At 55.8% G+C, this 20,593-nt stretch overlaps 1 protein-coding gene across 2 annotated transcripts; it reads left to right on the top strand.

Moving 5' to 3' along the window:
• The first annotated feature begins 5,197 nt into the window (after nucleotides 1–5,197).
• On the top strand, nucleotides 5,198–15,144 carry RFC3 (replication factor C subunit 3). Of its 2 annotated transcripts, XM_090258285.1 has the most exons (9): nucleotides 5,199–5,380; nucleotides 5,929–6,066; nucleotides 8,000–8,067; nucleotides 9,351–9,448; nucleotides 10,031–10,212; nucleotides 11,795–11,931; nucleotides 12,022–12,120; nucleotides 13,823–13,892; nucleotides 14,858–15,144. In XM_090258285.1, exons 1-9 carry the CDS (start codon nucleotides 5,294–5,296, stop codon nucleotides 15,047–15,049), a joined length of 1,071 nt encoding a protein of 356 aa, XP_090114411.1. In that variant the 5' UTR covers nucleotides 5,199–5,293; the 3' UTR covers nucleotides 15,050–15,144. The 2 variants fall into 2 exon arrangements, with proteins under 2 accessions (XP_090114410.1, XP_090114411.1); XM_090258284.1 differs by lacking the exon at nucleotides 5,929–6,066 and having other exon boundaries at nucleotides 5,198–5,380.
• Nucleotides 15,145–20,593: the final 5,449 nt, after the last annotated feature.

The raw sequence follows: 20,593 nt of genomic DNA, 5'->3' as shown, positions 1-20,593 counted from the left end.
ACCAAAGGGTCGCCGGTTTGATTCCCAGTCCTGGCCCGTGCCTGGGTTTCGGGTCAGGACCCCAGCTGGGGCGTGTGAGAGGCAACCACCCACTGGTGTTTCTCTCCCTTTCTCCCTCCCAGGCGCAGTCCTTGGTGACGTCGTGGGCACAACACTGTCTCACCAGCTGCTTCCTGGAGACCACAGTCGGTACGCAGGGCTCTATGCTCTGCTGGCTCTGTCACTGCGTGAGGTCCACGGAGGCCACATCAGGTGCCTTCAGGACGCTCACCTGTGCTCCGCCCAGTGCTCCGCTCTGAGCCCTGGATGTGAACGTCGATCTCTGCCTTGATATTGTCACTTGGATGGCGGTAAACCTCTTGGACTCAGAGCAACCAAGCCCAGACTCCTCCTAACCTGCCTCCCCGAGTCCCCGAGTCTGCCACCGATGCCGTTGCGGAGAGAAGCTCATGGACAGGCCGTGCTCACCGGGGCGGCGGGGACCAGAGCAGCGAGCAGCGTTCGTCAACGAGGAATTCCACTTCCCAGCTGGGGCTCTGGTCCCCCACTGTCCCTACCCAGTACTCGACTTAGGAGTCACGTTTCTGCTGCCCCGGTGCTCAGGCAAAGAGATTTTCATGGTATTATCGTGGGACCCGGCAGCTATTAATTACCACCTCATTGTCATGAAATGTTAATATCATGGTTTATGACCCTATACAGATGGATTCCCAGTAGAAAAAAATAAATGAAAACGGACAGGGACTTGGCATGACATAATTTCTAACAGGAAACGATTTCTCCTTTCCTGGAAACTTCACAATAATTTTATTTGACCCCTTGGGTGTCTCTCTGGGGAGGACGGGTGATCTCGCTTACATTTGGATCATTGCTAGGCAGTACAGATCTGCAATGTGGGCTTGTTGATGTCAGGGTCTCCTCTAGACTGTTCCCAGAATTGTCCTGTCACCCACCAACGACAAAGGTAGCAATTTATGCCACATCCCCTGTGCAGGGGCTGCATTTCCCGGACAGCCAAGAGGAGCTGGGATTTATTACTTGGCAGAGGGAGCAGCCCAAATGTGCAGCTGCGTGAGCTCTCTCCTCTCCTGGCAGGTCCTTCAGACGATGCTCAGTGTCCTCTCCCAGCTCAGCTTGTGACAAGAGGGGCCATCTCTCTCGTGATGTCCCTGGGCCGACCAACCACACCGTCTTATCCAGACAACAGTCTCCTCTGCCCGAGTGACACGGGTGAAAAGTCTGACATCATAGTTAGTGGTCCTTGAGGCTGTTTTATAGGCTCAAATGATCATGATTTTTAACTTTTAGCAACTAAGGGAATCGTCGGCAGCCGTCCGTCTCGAGAGACGATGGTGTAGCTTCTTAAGAGTCTTATCTGCACCACCGAGAATGGCCGTGCAGTCCGACTCGGGAGTGACATGGTATCTGTCTCCTCCCGTGTTGAATCGACATCTTGCGATGACGCTGAAGCTACAGAGCCTGGGCAGGGTGATAAGGAGGGTCTGCTGTTTTGCCATGTATTTCCGCCTCACCGTGCTCAGGCTCTTGCTGTCTTGAAGGACTCTAATTATTAATCTCTCATCGGCACCGCGCTTCCAGGAAAAGCCCCATCGCTTATGTAGGCAGTTTGCATCTGTAAGTTTTGACAGGCTGCTTGGTGCCGGGCAGCCAACAGTGATGAACAGCCCTGGCAGATTAAAATGTAAATCTGATGGAAGAAAACAAACCACCAAAATTTATGCTTCTGTATAATCTGTGATTAAATGTTACTTGTTTCAGAGCTGATGTTTCTGACATGTTCAATTACAGCTTTTGGAAGTTTCATTCCACATCACTTAATGTATTTTAAATAACTCTCCCTCTTCAGCTCATGCACCGTGATGTATGTTTTCCATTCATCTTCAGTGCAGATTTGGAAATAATCTCCGTCCAGTCTGCGACAAGATTTATTTTATATGCAGATAACGGGGCTTAAAGGTTAAACGTACAGTCTTCTTACAACTAAGACTAAGATAATAGTCTCAATTTAATTGCTCCTGTCCTTTTTTAAAAAAGTGTAGTTAAAAAAACACATAGCATAAAACGTCCCTTCAGTGTATAGCTCATTAGTGCGAACTATATTCACGCTGCTGGGCAACAGGCCTTGAGAACTTGTTCATCTTACAAAACTGAACAGCGATTGGACAGCAACCCCCCCGGACCCGCCCCCCACCAATCTTTCTGTTTCCCTGAGCTTTTTCGATACCTCCTGTAAGTGGGATTATACAGTATTTGTCTTTTTGTGATTGACTTATTTCAGACAGCATAATCATCTCAAGATTTATGAGACAGGATCTGAGCATAAGACAAGTTTTAAAAGACGAGATAATAAATATTCTATTGCATATATATACACACACACACTTTTCTTTATTTAGCTGTTGATGGACACTTGCCTCCTGTGTACAATGAGTAATGCTGCAATCAACATGGGTGTGCAAATCTCTTCAAGATTCTGCTTTCAGTTCCTGTGGATGTATACCAAGAAGCGGGGTTGTTGGCTCGTTCTATCTCTAATTTTTTGACGAACCTCCATGTCTTTTCCCGCAGAGGCTGTACCATTTAATATTTCCACCCAGCTATTGTCTTTTTTTATGACAGATTACATCAACTAAATATTGACTGATGCTCATGATTCTTAATAATAAAATACCAATCCTATATGATTATTAAGACTGGGATATAGCTGAGCTTTCCATATTTTGGCTTAGTCTGAAACAGCAAACTTAGGAAAGCATCATCTGGCCACAGCCTAAGTTTTATTTCATTTCGTATTGTTTCACGGATTTGGATGTTAGAACACTGCTCCCCTACCGCCGCCGCCCCCATGCACTGATCTAGTGAGATTTCCATAGGACCCGAAGAAAACAAGAAGGAAAATAAAGGGAAGTGCCCCTTCCGAGCGGTTCCCTCCGTGAAGGAAATTAGACGTGAGCGTCCAGGGCTGAGGCCGACTGACGCTGCCCCACGAAGCAGGCCCGGTGCCCGCAGGCCCTGATGGGACGGCCGCCTGGGGTAGCGCTGCGTCCTGGCGAGCGCGTCCCTTCCTCCTCCTCCTCCTTTCGAACCCGTGTTCCCAGTCACCCTGTCGCCTTTCCTGCCTCACCTGCTGGGGAAGACTGCCTGAATCTCACTGAAATGTGTGTGTGTGTTCACACGGGAACTCTACCATGTGTGTGTGTGTGTTCATACGGGAACTCTACCATGTGTGTGTGTGTGTTCACACGGGAACTCTACCGTGTGTGTGTGTTCATATGGGAACTCTACCATGTGTGTGTGTGTGTTCATACGGGAACTCTACCATTGTGTGTGTGTGTTCACACGGGAACTCTACCGTGTGTGTGTGTGTGTGTTCACACGGGAACTCTACCGTGTGTGTTCACACGGGAACTCTACCATGTGTGTGTGTGTGTTCATACGGGAACTCTACCGTGTGTGTGTGTGTTCACACGGGAACTCTACCGTGTGTGTGTGTGTGTTCACACGGGAACTCTACCGTGTGTGTGTATGTGTGTTCATACGGGAACTCTACCATGTGTGTGTGTGTGTGTTCATACGGGAACTCTACCATGTGTGTGTGTGTGTGTGTTCACACGGGAACTCTACCATGTGTGTGTGTGTTCACACGGGAACTCTACCATGTGTGTGTGTGTGTTCACACGGGAACTCTACCATGTGTGTGTGTGTGTGTTCACACGGGAACTCTACCATGGGTGTGTGTGTGTATGTGTGTTCACACGGGAACTCTACCATGTGTGTGTGTGTGTGTGTTCACACGGGAACTCTACCATGTGTGTGTGTGTGTGTGTTCATACGGGAACTCTACCGTGTGTGTGTGTGTGTGTGTTCACACGGGAACTCTACCGTGTGTGTGTGTGTGTGTGTTCACACGGGAACTCTACCATGTGTGTGTGTGTGTGTGTTCACACGGGAACTCTACCATGGGTTTCCAGAAGATTTCAAATGACTTCCAATACATGAAAGCGCTCTGCCCCAACCGATCTGTAGATTTAGTGCAGTGACTGCCCAAACCCAGTGAGGTCTTGCCTGGGTCGGGCGGCTCCGTTGGCAGGCGCTCGTCCCATACACCTAAAGGCTGCGGGTTCAATTCCTGGTCAGGGCACATCACACCCGGGCTGCGGTCTGATCCCCGGTCACGGGGTGTACAGGAGGCGACCGATCAATGTCGCTCCCTCTCTTCCTGCCTAAACTCAATCAACGGATCCTTGGGCGAGGACGTTTTTAAAATGCAGCGAGGTTTCGTATCCACCCAGACAAGCGCCTTCTAAAACTTCCAGGGAAAGGCACGGGACGGAGAGCGGAGGAAACATTCTGAGAAAGGACAAGGTCAGAGGCGCCGCTGCCCGACTGTAAGGCTCGCTGCGCAGCCGCAGTGTCACGGCCACACGGAGAGCCCCCGCCCGGCTCCTGCCCGCCCGTTAGCACAGCCGCCCCCAACTGTCGCGCGGTTCTGCCCCTACTGACGGCGGCCCCTCCGCTGCTGAGCTGGGCCGTGCCCGGCTGCTCCGATCTGCACGCTCCCCCTTTCCCCGGGAAGGAAACCTTCAGCGACCGTCCCAGCCTGAAAGTCCACGGTCCCTTCCACGTCTCGGCGTGGAAGGGAGCGCGCCTGCCTCCGGGGCCTGTGCCTGCAGCGCGGCCCTGGGCGGCCCTGGGAGCAGACGCGCACCCAGAAACCGGCCGCGATCGCTGAGCCCCGGGCCCCCACGCGCCCTCTCGCCCATCGCGGTTCTGAGACCAGGACCCTCGGCGCGGATTTGTCGTCAGACGACGGCGCGGCCGCATCCCGGTCGTGGACGGAGGGGCGCCCCAGGAGTCACCCTGGGGGCGCTGAAAGCCGTCACCTAACAACACTCGGCGCCTAGCGTCCCTGGAAACCCAACGTGCGCGCTTCGGGCGGAGCTTCTGTTTGCTGTGCACACGGCTCCGCGCTCCGCATCCGGGCAGAACCGAGGGAAGAGGAGGCCCGGCAGCTCGGGGCTCGTTTCTCGTTCCCCGGGGGGCCCCGCGGGAAACAAAGGGCAAGGGATGAACGAGAACAATAGACATCCGGGCCCACGTGGCCCGACGGCGCGCGCGGCTAATTCTGGCTGCTTGAGGCTTCCGTAGTCGCGTGCCGGCGGCTGGCTGTGACGTCACGAGGCTGCGGTCTCGCGGGAAAAGGGGTCGCGACGTCCGGGTGCAGGGCGGGCGCGCGGGACGTTCAAGCGGCGGCCGGGGCGCTGCAGCCGCGATGAGCCTCTGGGCGGACAAGTACCGGCCGTGCTCGCTGTCGCGGCTGGACTATCACCGGGAGCAGGCGGCGCAGCTGCGCAACCTGGTGCGCGGGCGGGCGCGGGGGCCCGGGGCGGAGGCGAGCGCTGCGCCGGCCGGCAAGGCGGGGCGGGCGGCCCGGGAAGGGACCTCCGAGCCGCGGCCAGGCCCGCGGGGAGCGGGGACGCCCTGGGTGCGGATGGCGGGGGCGAGTGCGGCGGGGCGCCCCGCGGGCCTCGGCTGAGGATCGGGACCCCGGCCCCGCCGCCGGGGGTGCGTGAGCGCCGGGGTGCATCGGGCCCCCGCCGCCAGCGCGTCCGCAGGCCCGGCCGGGCGCCCGGGGCGGTGTCCGCGTTGCTCCTGGGCGCCGCCCTCTTCCCCTGCCCCGGGAACCCGCGCTCCGTCCCGATCCGAGGCGGTGCTGGTCTCAGGTACGGGGCGGGAGGGCCCGTCATCGCGCTCCCGTCCTCCGTTACAAAGGGCCCGAGGAGGCTGCGAGCGCCAGCCGGGCTCGGGCGGCCCCCTCCCCGCGCGGCGGCAGACACGCGAGCGGGTGATGCCGAGGGTTTCCTTCCCCCGAGACCCCCGCGCGTACTTAGGAAACCCCCCCCGCAGGTGCAGTGCGGCGACTTCCCGCACCTGTTGGTCTACGGGCCGCCGGGCGCCGGTAAGAAGACGCGCATCATGTGCGTCCTGCGGGAGCTCTACGGCGTCGGCGTGGAGAAGCTGAGAATCGAGCATCAGACCATCACAGTAAGCATGTCACTTTCGAGACCCTCCCGGTACCGGGCTGGCCAAAACGTTCGTTCGGTTTTAAGAAAATGTGCAGTGAAAACCGCATTTTAAAGTCGTTACCAGTAACTATTGAACAACACGTGCCCCGTTCTGTCCCAGCACCTCCCGCCGTCCCCCCAAAACTGTCCTTTTGATCGAGAAACTTCCCGGTGCCATCTGCAGTCCTCCAGGGAACTGACTTTGTTTCCATTAAGAGAATGTGGTGAAGACGGAAATAAACGGAAACCCCAAGGCGCAGTGTCCGGCGGAGGCAGCAGATGAGCCAGAACTTCCCAGCCAGGCCGTGACAGTGTCTGCTTGGTCATCCAAGAGACACGCAGCCTTGCCTCGTCCTGAAGGAAGATCACGCACTCTCCCCTGACCATCCTGGACGCTTTCCATCGAGCGCTGCTTTCAGTTGGGATTAATCGGCGTCCAGAAGGAGCTCCTCGCCGAGGCCTCCCTTCCGGTCCCACCCTGTACACAGCGTCCCCTTTGAATAAAGACGGGCCTTTGCTGCGGTTGGTGGTGGCGCATTTCACCTGCCCCGTGGTCTCGTCTGGTCCACGTTATTGTAAAGTATCCACTTTCCATCGTCCATCACGGTTTGTGTTGAAAATGGAATGTTTTTGTTGCCTTTAAGTCGAGAATCGCACACGGAAATACGGTCACGGGTTTTCTCACCTAACTTCTGTGGGACCCAAACATCAGCGCGATGAACATGGCCAGGCTGGGGCAGACAGTCTTCAGCATCTGATGTGGACGTGCCGAGTGTACTGGTGGTTCTCTCCCGTGAGGGAGAACGCTGGTCTCAATTCATGTCCCAGTTTGATCGCTGTCGACATCAGCTGGTCCACCCGAGCGGGGAGCATCACCCAGCGGGAAATCTCCAGCACGGACCGTCACAAACCACGTCTGACACGTTTGATCAGTCACAGCCCCTTCTCCACACACCACACACGTCTTTTATTGCATTTCAGTTGCCTTTTTACTAACTCTTGAAATAATAAACCATAATATGCCAAAAATGTTGCTTAAGCCATTTTCAGCATTAAAAGGGCTACACAAAAGTTTTTATTTTTAAATGCATGCTGATAAGACAGCTGTCAAGATATAGTTTTACAAAATCATTTTGAACAAAATTAAAGACAAAGAACTACTAGGACCATCTTATGGAAAAAACACACTTTTTGGCCAGCCCACTATTTACTGTGGCACATGCATATTATATACTCATCAGTTGGCAAAAATGAAGGCGTGATCTCAGACCTCCTGCAGGTGGGGCGGGCTGGGGAAGGGTGTGCATTGCCAGGGGAAAAGTGAACTGTGAAGTGCTTTTGAGAGGGAGACCGGTTCCACACACATAAAAGTTCAGAAAACGTATGCCCTTCCATCCCGCAAATTCTTTCCTGGGAATCTATTGCATAGAAATGGAAGCCACACGGGACGTGCACAAGGATCTTAGTCCCATGTTACAGGTTAAAACGCAACTGTGATGTCGCTACCAGCGTGTGAGGGGTTGCCGAGGTGTGGTGGTGGTTAGAGCAAAACAGAGATGTTTGCCTCTTACTTTTCACACGGGAATCACTGCCATACACAGACATGTGTGAGTGCGCGCGCGCGCGCGCGCGTGGAAAAGGCTGTGGAAGGACATCGGTTGTGTACAGAGACAGTCTGCACGTTTCTGGAGGCGCAGGGAAAGTGTAATCTCAGTAACGTGTATGGCGCAGTTGCATAAACATGTTTGTCTGCACGGGGCTCGGCGAATGGGGGAATGGAGTTAAAACACTCGTGGTAGTTCCCTGAAGTTTTATTTCATCAGCATAAATTGTTTAAAAAGTAACGGTGAAATGCAGAAAAGAGAAATAGCCAACAGTTGAATGTTAAAAACATCTATTTTGTTTGTCCACAGACTCCATCTAAAAAGAAAATTGAGATTAGCACCATTGCGAGTAATTACCACCTCGAAGTTAACCCCAGGTAAGCCGCTACTGGTCGTTAGAACAGCGGTGTCAGGCTTTTCTCTAAGAGCAGAACTCGTTCTGGAAGAAACTTACGTGTGAAGACACAGCACGGAGAACGGGTGACGGGGGAACGGGCCTGCGCGCCGAAGCCCCGAACCTCCCCGCGGGGCCTTCCCCCGAGCCCCTCCTTCCCGGTTTGGGTAATGACGTGCTCGCGCTCTGTGGGGCTCCGTGTTTTACACAAAGTTCGTGACATAATTTAAAAAATTATATCAGCGCATTCGGAACCGATGACCGAAGTGTGTCTGAAAAGCTTGTGATGTCTGGTCTGGAGCGAACATGTCCCAGCGTGAGCCTGGGGACCCCCGTCCCCGCCGGCCCTGCGTTGCAGCGCCCCGACTGGCGGGTCCGATCCCAGCCCTCCGGCCGACGCCGGGCCCTGTCGGGAGGTGCGCCGAGGGCTCCTGCCGGAGCAGGTGGGCTCAGAGGGCGGGGGTGGCCGCACAGCGGGGGGAGGCCTCGGGCTGGGCCTGCGGTGCTGGGGAGGGGACCAGAAGGGGCGAGGCCATGCAGAGGCCGCCTGGGGGCCTGACCCGGAGAGGACTGTCCGCCTGCAGGCTGCGGGGGCCGGGGCGTGGAAGTTTAAGCTGATGTACTGAGTGCCGGGCTGCGGAGGAAAGTGCCACCTACGTGCCAGCGCGGTGAGCGCGCGTGGGTACAGATGACCGCCGAGGCCGGTGTGCGCCGGCAGCCGACGGGCCCGCGGTGTGTGTTGCCCCCCGTCCCCTTGCTGAGTGACGGCGCGGCTCGGGCCGGGCGCGGGTGCTGGGCTGGGGCCCGCTCAGACCCTGGCCGCTTCCGCGGGGGAAGGAGGGTGGAGGGGACGTTCGTCCCAGAGTCGCTTTTCTGTCCCGAGCGATGAGCGGTAATTGGGAAGTTGGCCGCGCTCGTTAGTGCCGGTGCGCCCAGCGGTGCTCACTAGCGGACAGGCTCTCAGTCAGTGTTGCTCTCTGCGTAACAGCGACCTTCAAAGGACACATTTAATGTCTCCAATTATGTTAAATTGTAATCAAGTATTAGAATATTGATAGTATTTTTAATGACCCTAAAATACCTGTTTAGTTTTGTGAATGTAATTAGCTGTTATTAATTTTGATTAAAATTGTAAGTACTTAAGATCTTCAACATTTTATTATAACAACATTAAGGATAAGGGCATAATACTTTCAAGTGTGTTACGTGTGTACATGTGTATGTACATATGAAGCACACGTGTAACGGTTACTTCGGTCTCTGCAGCGATGCAGGGAACAGTGACCGCGTGGTCATCCAGGAGATGCTGAAGACGGTGGCGCAGTCCCAGCAGCTCGAGACCAACTCGCAGAGGGACTTCAAAGGTGCGCGGGGGCGGGGCCCTGCGTCCCGGGGGCCCCTGCAGGGGCGAGCGCTGCCGTGGGGGCGCGGCTGGGAGCGGGTCCTCAGCATCCTGTTCTGAGCCGGCGCGGCGCCGCTGGAATGGGAGACGCGGTCGGGGCAGGCTCGGCCTGCGTGTTCCCGATAGAGGCTCCCGTTCCGGCCGGGCAGGAGCTCCCTGTCTGGGCGCGCCGTCTGTGCGGGGGTTCTCCGCAGGCACGTCCTCAGGGTGCTGGGGGGTGGGATGCCCCGCGGCCCCGTGCTGCTGACGTGGGCAGCCTTGGGAAAGCTACGTCCTTGTGCTTACTTAGTTGTTGGTACGTAAAAGCGACGCAGGGGCTGCACTGAATTCTCCAACAGGGTAAGCTCTTTACCTTCGTTTAGCCTAGAGTTGCTGAGGCTTATTTAGAATTTTTAAAACAAAATATTATTTTCACGATACATAAAAGCTTTGTATGCCTTTGCCGAAGGGAGGAGCGTGTGTAGGGGAACCATTTAGGGTTTTGTGCTGAATCACGAGGAGGAAGAAAGGTGCTCCAGCTGAAGTTCCGTTTCTCTCGTCTCAGTGGTGTTGTTGACAGAGGTGGACAAGCTCACCAAAGACGCTCAGCACGCCTTGCGGAGAACCATGGAGAAGTACATGTCCACCTGCAGGCTGATCTTGTGTTGCAACTCCACGTCTAAGGTGATACCGCCCATTCGCAGCCGGTGCCTGGCGGTTCGTGTGCCTGCTCCCAGCCTTGAAGATGTAAGTCGGGTCACGTGTTGGCTTTCGTAAAAGCACGGTGAAGTGTCCTAGTAACTCAGGGACATCTATGTCCTGGGTACTTGTCATTAGTAGGTGCATAATCAACATATACGAGGTCTGTCCAGAAGGTGTCCAGCCACGTAATATGAAAAATAGAGACATTTATTGAAGAAGACACAAGATACGGCAAACATTGTACACAGGACAATGATACCTCAGTCCCCTTCCAAGCAGGCACCGTGGGACCTCACACAGTTCTCCCAGTTGCCATCAGCTGCCCCGTCGTATTTTCCTGAATCTCATTGATGGTCTGAACTCTCATCCCTTTTTGGGGAAAGCCAGAAGTCACAGGGGACTAAATCTGAGCTGTAGGGGGGCTGAGTCATCTGGGTGATTTAATGTGTTACCGAAAAACTGCAGACGTGATGTTGTGATGAAGCTGCCAGCCACCAGGTGCTCATAGCTGCGGCCTCTGAGTCATCTGAATAATTTCGACACACGAATGTTCAAGCTTAACGTAAAATTGAATGCAGATAGTTGCCCTGTTCGCTTAGTCATTGGAACGCCACAGCCACACAGCACACATGATCACTCAGTGGCATCTACCGCCCCCACTGACTAGTACAGTGAGGTTGTCATTGTTCACACACGCGCATTCCAGTCCCCTCTCCTTGGCTGCCAGGTTCCATCGATGTCACGCTAACCGTTCTCATTATATTAACAAATGGCTGCACTTTTTCCGGACAGACCTTGTGTAGTAGTAAGTACTAGTTACTAATATGTAAGAAGCATTCTTTGCTTTAAATTACCTTTTACCTTAAGTAGGGACTATGAATTTTACTAAACAGGAAAGGTTAGTTATTAGTATCGTCTACCTCAACCTGGGTCACTGGCTCTGGAAGAGACTTGGGTGTGGAAGGAACAGGCTTTGCATGGAGGTGGTATGGGGGTGCGCGCTGCCCCGTGGGGGGCCAGGGTTAGTGTGAGAACATGAGGTGTGGGGCCGGGCAAAAGCAGGCCGACAGGTGTTTGTATAGAAAGAGACGCGCAGGTTTGATCACCGCAGTGGCTTTGCTGACTCCTGAGAACGCCACTCACCCCCGCACACCTGCCTTCGCGCCCCCTGTCTGTGTATCCGTCCTTCTCAGCAGCTGGGGGTGAAAAGACTGATCCTCACACCGCGGCTTCCTGTCGGTAACAGATTTGGGGCAATTTTACGCAACATTGTATCAGTTGCAAAGTGGAAGATACCTTTAAGTTCTCAGTTGTGGAAGTTTTAGGAGTGATACAGGCGGACAGGCTGTGGGGCCGGCTGGGTCCCCACGGTCCCTCAGCTGCCGGGGGACCCCAGCCACGTCGTGGCCTCTGCAGGCAACGCCTTGGGTGTGCACCACTCCACCCTGCCCGCTCTCCTGGGCGGCCCTGCCCTTGCCGCCCACCTGACCTGGGACCCGCTGCAGGGCCGGGGGCTGCCCCTTCCTGGCGGGCGTTGGGGTAGGGTGTGGGGGGCGGGGGCTGCAGCGGGGCGACAGCGATTGTCGGAATGCGCTGACGGATGGCTCCTTCTGGTTTTTATCGGTAGGTCTGCGATGTGCTGTCTGCTGTGTGCAAGAAGGAAGGCCTGAGCCTCCCCCCGCAGCTGGCCCGCAGGCTCGCCGAGAAGTCCGGCCGCAACCTCAGGAAAGCCCTGCTCATGTGCGAGGCCTGCCGGGTGCAGCAGTGAGTGCGGGCGTCGCCGCGGGGAGGGGCGGCGTGGGGGTGGGGGGAGCCGCTCCCTTTAACTGGCGGTGCTGTCTTTTTGTCGTACAGGTACCCTTTCACTGCAGATCAGGACATCCCGGAAACCGACTGGGAGGTGTACCTGCGGGAGACGGCCAACGCCATTGTCAGCCAGCAGACCCCGCAGAGGTAGGCGCCCGGGGGCGGCGCAGCCAGGCCGCCCCGCCGCTCCGAGCTCCGGGTCCCGGCTGCGCACCAGCGTCGTGCGTTTCCGATGACAGTCGGGTCCTCCGTGTCGCCAGCGACCCCGTGCAGAGGGGGCGGGATGGAATTTCAGACATTCGATGGTTTGGGCCGGTTGTGTGTGGGGCCGTGGCTTTTACTGAGCTGTTGGCGCGTAAATAGGGAGTCATGCGTACATGGAAACACATGTTGGGGGTTTTAGTTTCCCTTTTAGGGTCTCAGGTGCCTGAGAATTAGCACATAGCGCGTGTGTCCAGTTTCTCAGCTCCGAGGAGGACAGCGCGTGACTTCCTCCGCCAGGGAGCCCGGGTCTGCGGCTCAGCCCTTCGGTCCCGCGGCGGCCGCCCTTCGGGCCTGCTCGGCGCTGTCGGGAGCGGGGCTGGGTCCGCGCCATGTGAGTGCGGGGCTGCCCGGTGGCGGTGCTGCACAGCTGCTCCCGGTCCCCGTGGGCTGTCCCTGGGCGTGGCCGCACGCAGTGGGCTTCAGCACTCGGGGGGTTTAATGGACGGGCGCTGGGACCGAGAGGGCGTCTGCTCTTCTCCGCGTCAGGCCGGGACTGGGCGGGGGCGGGAGTGGGGGTGGGCAGGGAGATGGGGGCAGATGGTGATGGGGACACACAATGGAAGTAGGAAACGAGAGTGACCGTCGGGGAGACGGTGTCACCGCCTCACTGCCTGTCGGCCTTCTGGGGGCCATGGGTGGTTCAGGGAACAGACAGGCAGTGCGGCCCCCGAGTCCCAGCTTCCCTCGTCTCTGCGCACCTCCTCCCAGGGGATGGGGACGTCCGACGCTCCCTCAGGTGCATTAGAGTCTGTGTCACCCTTATGGGCCTTGGCCATTGACCAGCGAGTCTTCAGTCTTTATGACTGTGTCTGGTGTACCCGGTAGCCCTGAGTGTAGGGTTGTCGACCTTTACAAGAGTTCTGGAAACCTTGTTCTCAACAAGTACACAGAAATGAGAAAAAGCTCTGTATATGTGTACTAAGTATGATAAGCCATCTAAGAAAATGTATTAGGTGGTTTAGTTTACTGGGTTGGCCAGAAAGTTCAGTAGGTTTTTTCCGTACAGTGGCCCTAACAGCGCTTAGTTGTCCTTAACGTCATTCAGAACAGTTTTGTTAGACTGTCCGGTGACCGCTGTCATGTCAGCGTGCATTTAAAAAACTTACAAAATTGATGGGTTTTTGTGTGGCCATTTTAATGTTGAAGGTGGGAAAGCGTAAGTGAACATTTTCGACATAGGACGCTTTATTATTTCAAGAGAGGTAAAACTGCAGGCGAAACACGGGGAAAGGTTTGTACAGCGTGGAGAGGGCGCCGTGACTGACTGAGCATGCGGCGTGCGCAGGTCCGCGCCGGGGGTGTCTCGTGGCCGACGCCCCCCGGTCGGGCGGGCCAGCGGATGTGGACGGCCATCCAACCGAGGCATCAACTGAGAACGCCCAGCGTTCTGACAGGCGGGGGACAGGCAACGGGCTCAGAACACCCGACTCCGGTTATTGGTGACAATGAAAAATGTGTCTCTTGTTTTATAGAAAAAACTAAACAGACTCTCTTCCAACCCAATAGAAAGCAAAGCAGCGCAGCAGGCACCTGGGAAACTGCCTGTTGTTTGTATAGCCACAGCTTCCTCCTTGCGTTTCCGTAGGCTTCTCGAAGTCCGGGGCAGGCTCTACGAGCTGCTGACGCACTGCATCCCTCCCGAGGTCATCATGAAGGTAACTGGGCTCCTCGCAAGCACGGGCGTGGGCGGGGGTCCCGGGCGCTGGCCGAGTCCCTTCCGGGGTGCGTGGGAAACGAGTGAAGAAGCGGGGGGACGTCAGCGAGGTGCAGGGCTGCAGGGGCCGCGCCCAGGGGAGGAGATGGGGAGCAGGGCTGCGGGAGGTCACGGGCTCCCTGGGCATGCCTTATGTGTCTGCCAAGGCTGGGGGGCTGGAAGGAGGGGGCCGTGTGTGTGGTGGGGGGACCAGCATCCTGGGAGGCCAGGGCCCTGCGCGCAGGGCGGGGGGTTACAGCGGAGGCAGCGTCTGGGCCTGGCGTGTTGTCAGGCCAGCGCCCCGCAGGCCGGATGGGTTAGTCCTTCGGGAGGGCAGGGGGATCTGTCTGTCTGTCCGTGTTACACGAGATGCTCAGACGCGGCCAACTGAGCAACGGAAGTGGCTGTCTCCCCTCTCGTTTCCGTGAGGATAGCCAGTTTCAGCAGAGCTGCATTCTTTCCACGTAGGAATAAGCCCGTGTCTGTGTGGGAGTGTGTGTGTGTGTGGGAGTGTGTGTGTGTGTGTTTGTGGGAGTGTGTGGGGGAGTGTGTGTGTGTGGGAGTGTGTGTGTGGGAGTGTGTGTGTGGGAGTGTGTGGGGGAGTGTGTGTGTGTGGGAGTGTGTGTGTGGGAGTGTGTGTGTGGGAGTGTGTGGGGGAGTGTGTGTGTGTGGGAGTGTGTGTGTGGGAGTGTGTGTGTGGGAGTGTGTGGGAGTGTGTGTGTGTGTGTGAGTGTGGGTGTGTGTGTGTGAGTGTGTGGGTGTGTGTGTGGGAGTGTGTGGGAGTGTGTGTGTGTGTGTGAGTGTGGGTGTGTGTGTGTGAGTGTGTGGGTGTGTGTGTGGGAGTGTGTGGGGGAGTGTGTGTGTGTGTGTGTGTGTGGGTGTGTGTGTGGGAGTGTGTCTTCGTTAACGGCGGCCCTCTTTCCCCAGGGCCTCCTCTCGGAGCTCCTGCACAACTGCGACGGGCAGCTGAAGGGGGACGTGGCCCAGGTGGCGGCGTACTACGAGCACCGCCTGCAGCTGGGCAGCAAGGCCATCTACCACCTGGAGGCTTTCGTGGCCAAGTTCATGGCCCTGTACAAGAAGTTCATGGAGGACGGCCTGGAAGGCATGATGTTCTGACGGCCCCGCCTTCCTTCCCGGGGGTCCCGGCAGCAGTGCTCACACGCGGCCCCCGTGGGAAGGGCTGCCGGGGAAATAAACGAATGTGGCCTGAAGGTGGCCTGCTCGTGTGCTTTTGTCGTGACCCCTCTGGGGCCCGTTCACCGTTGTTCTCGGGGCTGCGTGACAACTCCTGTGCTGTGACACAGTGCCTTGGAAGGACGTGCCAGACACCCACGAGTCCAGGTGTGCGTGGGGCCCTCCGCCTCCTCTCACCTGCTGAAGGGCAGCCACACGCACGAAGGACGGCTGCTCTCCGTCCTCCGGGGGATGGCTTTGGGCCACAGGCAGCCTTTGGTCAGAGGTTCCCTCGGCCAGAAAGAGCTTTCTGCAGGGAACGGAGGGCGTGGGGTGCAGACGTGGCGCTGCCGTTTCTGTTGAGGTGCCGCTCCCAGCCCGTGTTTCTGTGGCTGAGGTCTGTCGTTATGTCGGCTGCTGAGAGGAAGCGTGGGCCGTTGTGTGAGATGCAGCGTGTGCGTCGCGTGCTCCTGGGGCCAAGGTCTGCCCCTGTGGGTCCTCCCACACGGGACCGCCGCATCCTGGGCCCTGTCCTCTGGGCGCTGCCTGTTACGGCCGTGTTGCCGGACAAGCTTGTGTGCACGGCCCTGAACAGCTCCTTGAACTTCGGGCAGCCGCAGCCGTCGGGAGAACCAAAGGGTTTTAAGTTTAGGAAGTTCAACTGCTTGTGAAGAATATAGGGGAGCCTCGTAGCAGTTTGTCAAGGAGTCAGGAAGTGGTTGATTGGCAGGGACAGCCACACACACACAAAACTGACGCGGTCTCAGCCTAAGGGAAACTGGGAGAAGCAGTGGTTGCTTTTGGGTGGGGGTCACTAGTCAGGCCCCAGTTCGCTGTCTGAGCCTGGGGGCCCCCATGTTAGGAGGGGGACGTATCTTTAACAGGAAATTGGGAAGGTGAGGTTTGGGTGAGGTAGGACTTTTAATTTGGAAAATAGAAAAAAAACACGGGTTACCTTTAAATGTTTAAAGTGATGCACTTGGAAGCACGAGTAGTCTTATAATCTGTGTCATTGGAGCAGCACCAGGATCACCCGGGGACTCGGGTCTCGCCCGGAGCTGCCGGGTCCGAGGCCGGGGCTGAGCCTTGGCAGGCTCCGTGTTGGGCCGCCCTCCGTGGGACTCGGGGACACCTGAGTTTGGGGACCCCTGCTGACAGTGCCAGCCCTTTGCCCCGTTCAAACCCAGTGCTTACTGTTGCAGTCTCTGATTTTCATTTCTTTTTGAATCTTTAATTTCCTAATCTGAAATGTAAGTCAATTCAACAAATAGTCAGAGCCTGTGTTACTGTGCTGGGCACAGGGAACACAGAAACCGTGTCACATGGACATGTTCCAGCAGAATGTTAGAAACACATGAAGAACAAGAGGGGGCGTGGCCAGCCTGCCTGTGGTGGGCGGGGCGGCGCTCACGGGGCGGAGCCTCGGCCGTGGTTGGGCAGCAGGGCCGTTGGTAATTGTTTGCTGCATTAGCTGATTTCTCCCCTCTAAGAAACATGTTTATAACCAAAACTATATGATAAATGCATATGCATATATACATACACATATTTACAGTTTTAAATAAGTAACAGCCAGATGGTATCCCTTCTGAAACTATGGCCGAGTGAGACATGGGTCTGGTTGTGCTACAGTGTGTTTCCGAAGAGGGGCCCCTGAATAAGTAGCAAAGCCCCACAAGGCCGCGCAGGGCCCAGCGACAGGGAGAGGACAGAGTCCGCGGCGCGCGGGTGTGCGTAGGCTGCCCTCTGCCCCCGCACCAGCACGTTGTGGGACATGTTCTACGTCACAGAGCTCCACATACCTGCACGTCACTGTGCTGTTTGCTAATGGTCCCCGTGCAAACTCCACACTCGCCGTTGCTGCCAACATGCACCCTGGGGCTTGGTCCCCGGACGCCTCGTCCTTCCGGCGGCTCGTCCGTGGATGTGCTTCCACGTAGCCCTCGTTTCCTCAGTGACACCACGCGCGCTCCAGGCAGCGCCGCGCGTGGACGGGCCCTCTGCCCTTTCCCTCGAGGCTCAGCCTGGACGGAAGAGACGGCGAGGCCGGTGTGCTGTCTGGGGCCCGACTCCCCTGCCGTGCGGTCCTCCCGTCGGGGGCGGTTACCGTGCTAACCCCCGTCACAGAGCCGCCCCTGGTGAGCCACGTTTCATCTTCTCACAATGAACAAGCCCGGCAGTGACTCCGTGGGGGAGCGCGATCCTTTTCTGCTCTTGGTAAGACGCCTGTGAACAGAGGTCCTCCCGTATGTCAGATGGATTTCCGGACCAGCCCAGCATACCTGGCATAGGCCGTGCGTCACTTTCAGGGTTTGTCAGAGCAGCGAGGGTGAGCGTGGTTTCAGTGTGACGCTGAACCGATGACCCCGTACAGGGGTCTCTGATGCCAGGCGCCGTGATTGCAGGTGGCTTTGCCCAGCGGGGAACTGGGGCCTTTTCTCGTTGGGGGCCACACCCGGAGTCCCCGCAGGCCCTGGCGGTGGGGGCCGTTCCTGGCGCAAGGACTGCAGCTGTGCGATCCGGAGGTCCTGCGCCGGGCGCAGCCGGGGACCCCCACAGTCATAGGAACCCTGAAGATGTAAGACGTGGTTTGATGAGTCGCAGCGAGGCCTGTCACAGGGGCCCTAAGAACAGGAAACTTGAGGTGTAGAAGGACGCCTGCAAAAATAAGCTGCTCGCTGTGTGCGTGTTATACCATGAGACCCCACAGGGTCATCAAGGAAGTGCTACCAAACGGGGTCACTGATGTAATCAGTTCTGCGTGTCTCCCCGGCACATGGTTTGAGATACAGGGTCTCTCTCTCCAGTTCCTCAGAACTGTCCTTGCCCTGCGCTCCGCCGGGTCACCCGAGGTCGCTGGCCCGTCAGCATTTCCCTCCGGGGTCTGGCCCGTTTCCATTCCTGAGGAATTAGGTCTGGTAATTAAAATCCAATCTCAGCCAAGTCATGTCAGGCGGTTGATTTAGGTCTATGCAAAATGGATTCCCGGAGGGACGGAGAGTTACCACGCTGTGGAGTGCAGTCGCGGTGAAACACACTTAACAGCTGTTTTTGGAAGAAGAGCCCCGAGACTTCCCTTGACCTGCCTCAGCCTCCGCGTCTTCCTGCGACTTCTCCGTCGATGGCTCCGTCCTTTAGGATCGGCGGTGCCCCTGTGTTTTCTGCTGCTCTTCCACGTCAGTGGACTGCTTCTGTAAATCATTTTATGCAAATCTGCACGTCTTCTGCTGACTCATGCACACGCATTAAAACACTTAAAACGAGGAGGAACTGAAGTTACAAAAATCTACATATAAAGATACATGTACAGAGGTCATACGTATATTTATGTGCTTTGATATGTATCTTGATGTGCATATTATGATGCATCTGCGGTGCCTTAGATTCCTGAGTATCTCGATCTGGTCTCTCCCGACAGGCAGTTTCAACGTCCTGTTCCTGTAAAAGGACTAGGAAGGTCAGATCCAAAAAGGCGGTGAAGGCTGCTGTTGAAGTGGCCACCAAGGTCACCTCCTTCAGTCTGTCCTCCAGCTCCCAGCTGCACAACGTCACCGGAGTGACATGTACAGGTCGTCTCCCTGTTCCTCCAGGATTCTTCAGGGGAGGTGGTGGGAAGGGACCTCCTGCAGGTCCTTCAGGGCATGTCCTGCAGAAAACTGCTTTGTCGGTTGGTTCTGATGGATTATCTGGGAGCATTTAAAGGCGTTCCAGTTACAGGCTCCTTTTACTGGCGTTTTTTTTTTTTTTTTTTTTTTTTGGCACAATTGTCTAACCACATCGCTGTGTGTCCCCCAAATGCATATGTTGAAACCTAACCCTAAGAGGGATAGTATTTGGAGGTGGGGCTGTTGGGAGGTAATTAGGTCATAAGGGTGGAACCTCAGGAATGAGATTACTGCCTTTTTAATAAAAAATTATTGATTGATTTTAGAGGGCAGGGGAGGAAGAACAGGAGGGTGAGGAGCATCGATGTGAGACAGATATCGATCGGTTGCCTCTCTACATGCCCAACCGGGGGCCGAACCTGCATCCCAGGCATATGCCCTGACCAGGGACTGAACTGGTGACCTCTGCCTTTCTGGGGCTGAGCCACAGGGGTCAGGTCGGATTAATGCTGTTTTAGAAGAGACCTTGGAGACTTCCAGCCAAGATGGAGTCATAAACAGACACACTGTGTTTCCCTCCACAACTAAGAAGGAACACAACTACCTCAAAACTAGAAATAACCAGAAGTTCCAGAAAACCAAGCTGCATGGAAGTCCACCAAACAAAGATATAAAGAAGAAATACTCACCCAGACAGGTAGGAGGGGTGGAGAGGACACGGTGTGGTGGTGGCTGTGGCAGTGGCAGGCCGGCAGAAAGTGCAGTCACATATTTTAAAGTCAGGAGGGACACCAGAGGAGCGTTCCCAGCTCTTCACCAGACCGCGCAGGTCACGGTCCCAGCGCCGGGGAAAATCAAGCCTCATTGCTTCTGACTGTGCAGACCAGTGGGGGTTGGGGCGGAGGCAGAAACTGCCGGTCTCTCAGCAGAGTCCGCTTGTTTAAAGGGCCGCCACGGTCCTAGAACGTCCATAGACCCACCCACTCTGGGAACGACAGCCAGGGCAGCAGCTAGAGGGGTGCCAGTCCTATATAGAAGTGGGAGAAGTACCTGGAAAAGGGGCAAGTGCTGAGCAAGAGGCATTGTTCCCTCTCAGACCCCTCCCGCCACACACAGCGCCACAATGTGGTGAAACACGTCATCCCGTACTGACGATTACCTAAGGCTCCGCCCCTTACAGTGTAACAGGAACGATAGCTCTACCTAAGACACAGAGGCAAACAAACACAAGAGCCTGTCAAAATGAGGGAACAGAGAAGTATGGCCCAAAAGAGGGAATGGATCAAGGTTCCAGTGGGAAAAATAAGCGACGAGGAGATAGCCAACCTAACAGATGAAGAGTTCAAAACACTGGTGATAAAGATGCTCACAGGCTGACAGATATGCTTGAATACGGTAAATGCATAAGAGAAGAAGAGAAGGCTATGCTAAGTGAAACAAAGGAAAATCTACATAAAACCAGTGGTGAAGGAAGGAAACCAGGGATCAAATCAATGATTTGGAACATAAGGTAGAAAAAAACAGTCAGCCAGTGCAGAATGAGGAAGCAAGGATTTTAAAAAATGAGGAAAACTTCCCAAATTTTGTGAAGGAGAGGGACGTACAGGTTCAGGAAGCACGGAGGGTCCCGGGCGAGCTGGATCCAGAGGGGACCACACCAGGACGCATCATGACTGAGATGCCAAAGGTGAAAGATAAAGACAGAACCCTGGGGGCAGCAAGAGAGAGGCAGAGAGTGGGGTGCCTATAAGACTATCAGCTGATTTCTCAGGGGACACCTGCAGGCAGGAAGGGACTGGCAAGTGGTATTCGATGTGATGAAAGGCAACCTGCAACCAAGATTACTCTATCCAGGAAGGCTATCATTTGGAATGGAAGGGCA

The sequence above is a fragment of the Furipterus horrens genome, unplaced genomic scaffold (assembly GCF_987537825.1).
Source record: "Furipterus horrens unplaced genomic scaffold, mFurHor1.1.pri manual_scaffold_12, whole genome shotgun sequence".
NCBI classification, from domain to species: Eukaryota; Metazoa; Chordata; class Mammalia; order Chiroptera; family Furipteridae; genus Furipterus; species Furipterus horrens.
The sequence above is the reverse complement of the archived record's forward strand: the minus strand, read 5'-3'. Positions and strand labels throughout refer to the sequence as shown.

Bases quoted from the DNA above. Each gene is read 5' to 3' on its own strand.
- RFC3 (XM_090258285.1), top strand. From the start codon at position 5,294: ATGAGCCTCTGGGCGGACAAGTACCGGCCGTGCTCGCTGTCGCGGCTG. The intron at 6,067-7,999 runs GTAAGCATGTCA...GTTTGTCCACAG, and splicing joins TCGAGCATCAGACCATCACA to ACTCCATCTAAAAAGAAAAT. The intron at 13,893-14,857 runs GTAACTGGGCTC...CTCTTTCCCCAG, and splicing joins CTCCCGAGGTCATCATGAAG to GGCCTCCTCTCGGAGCTCCT.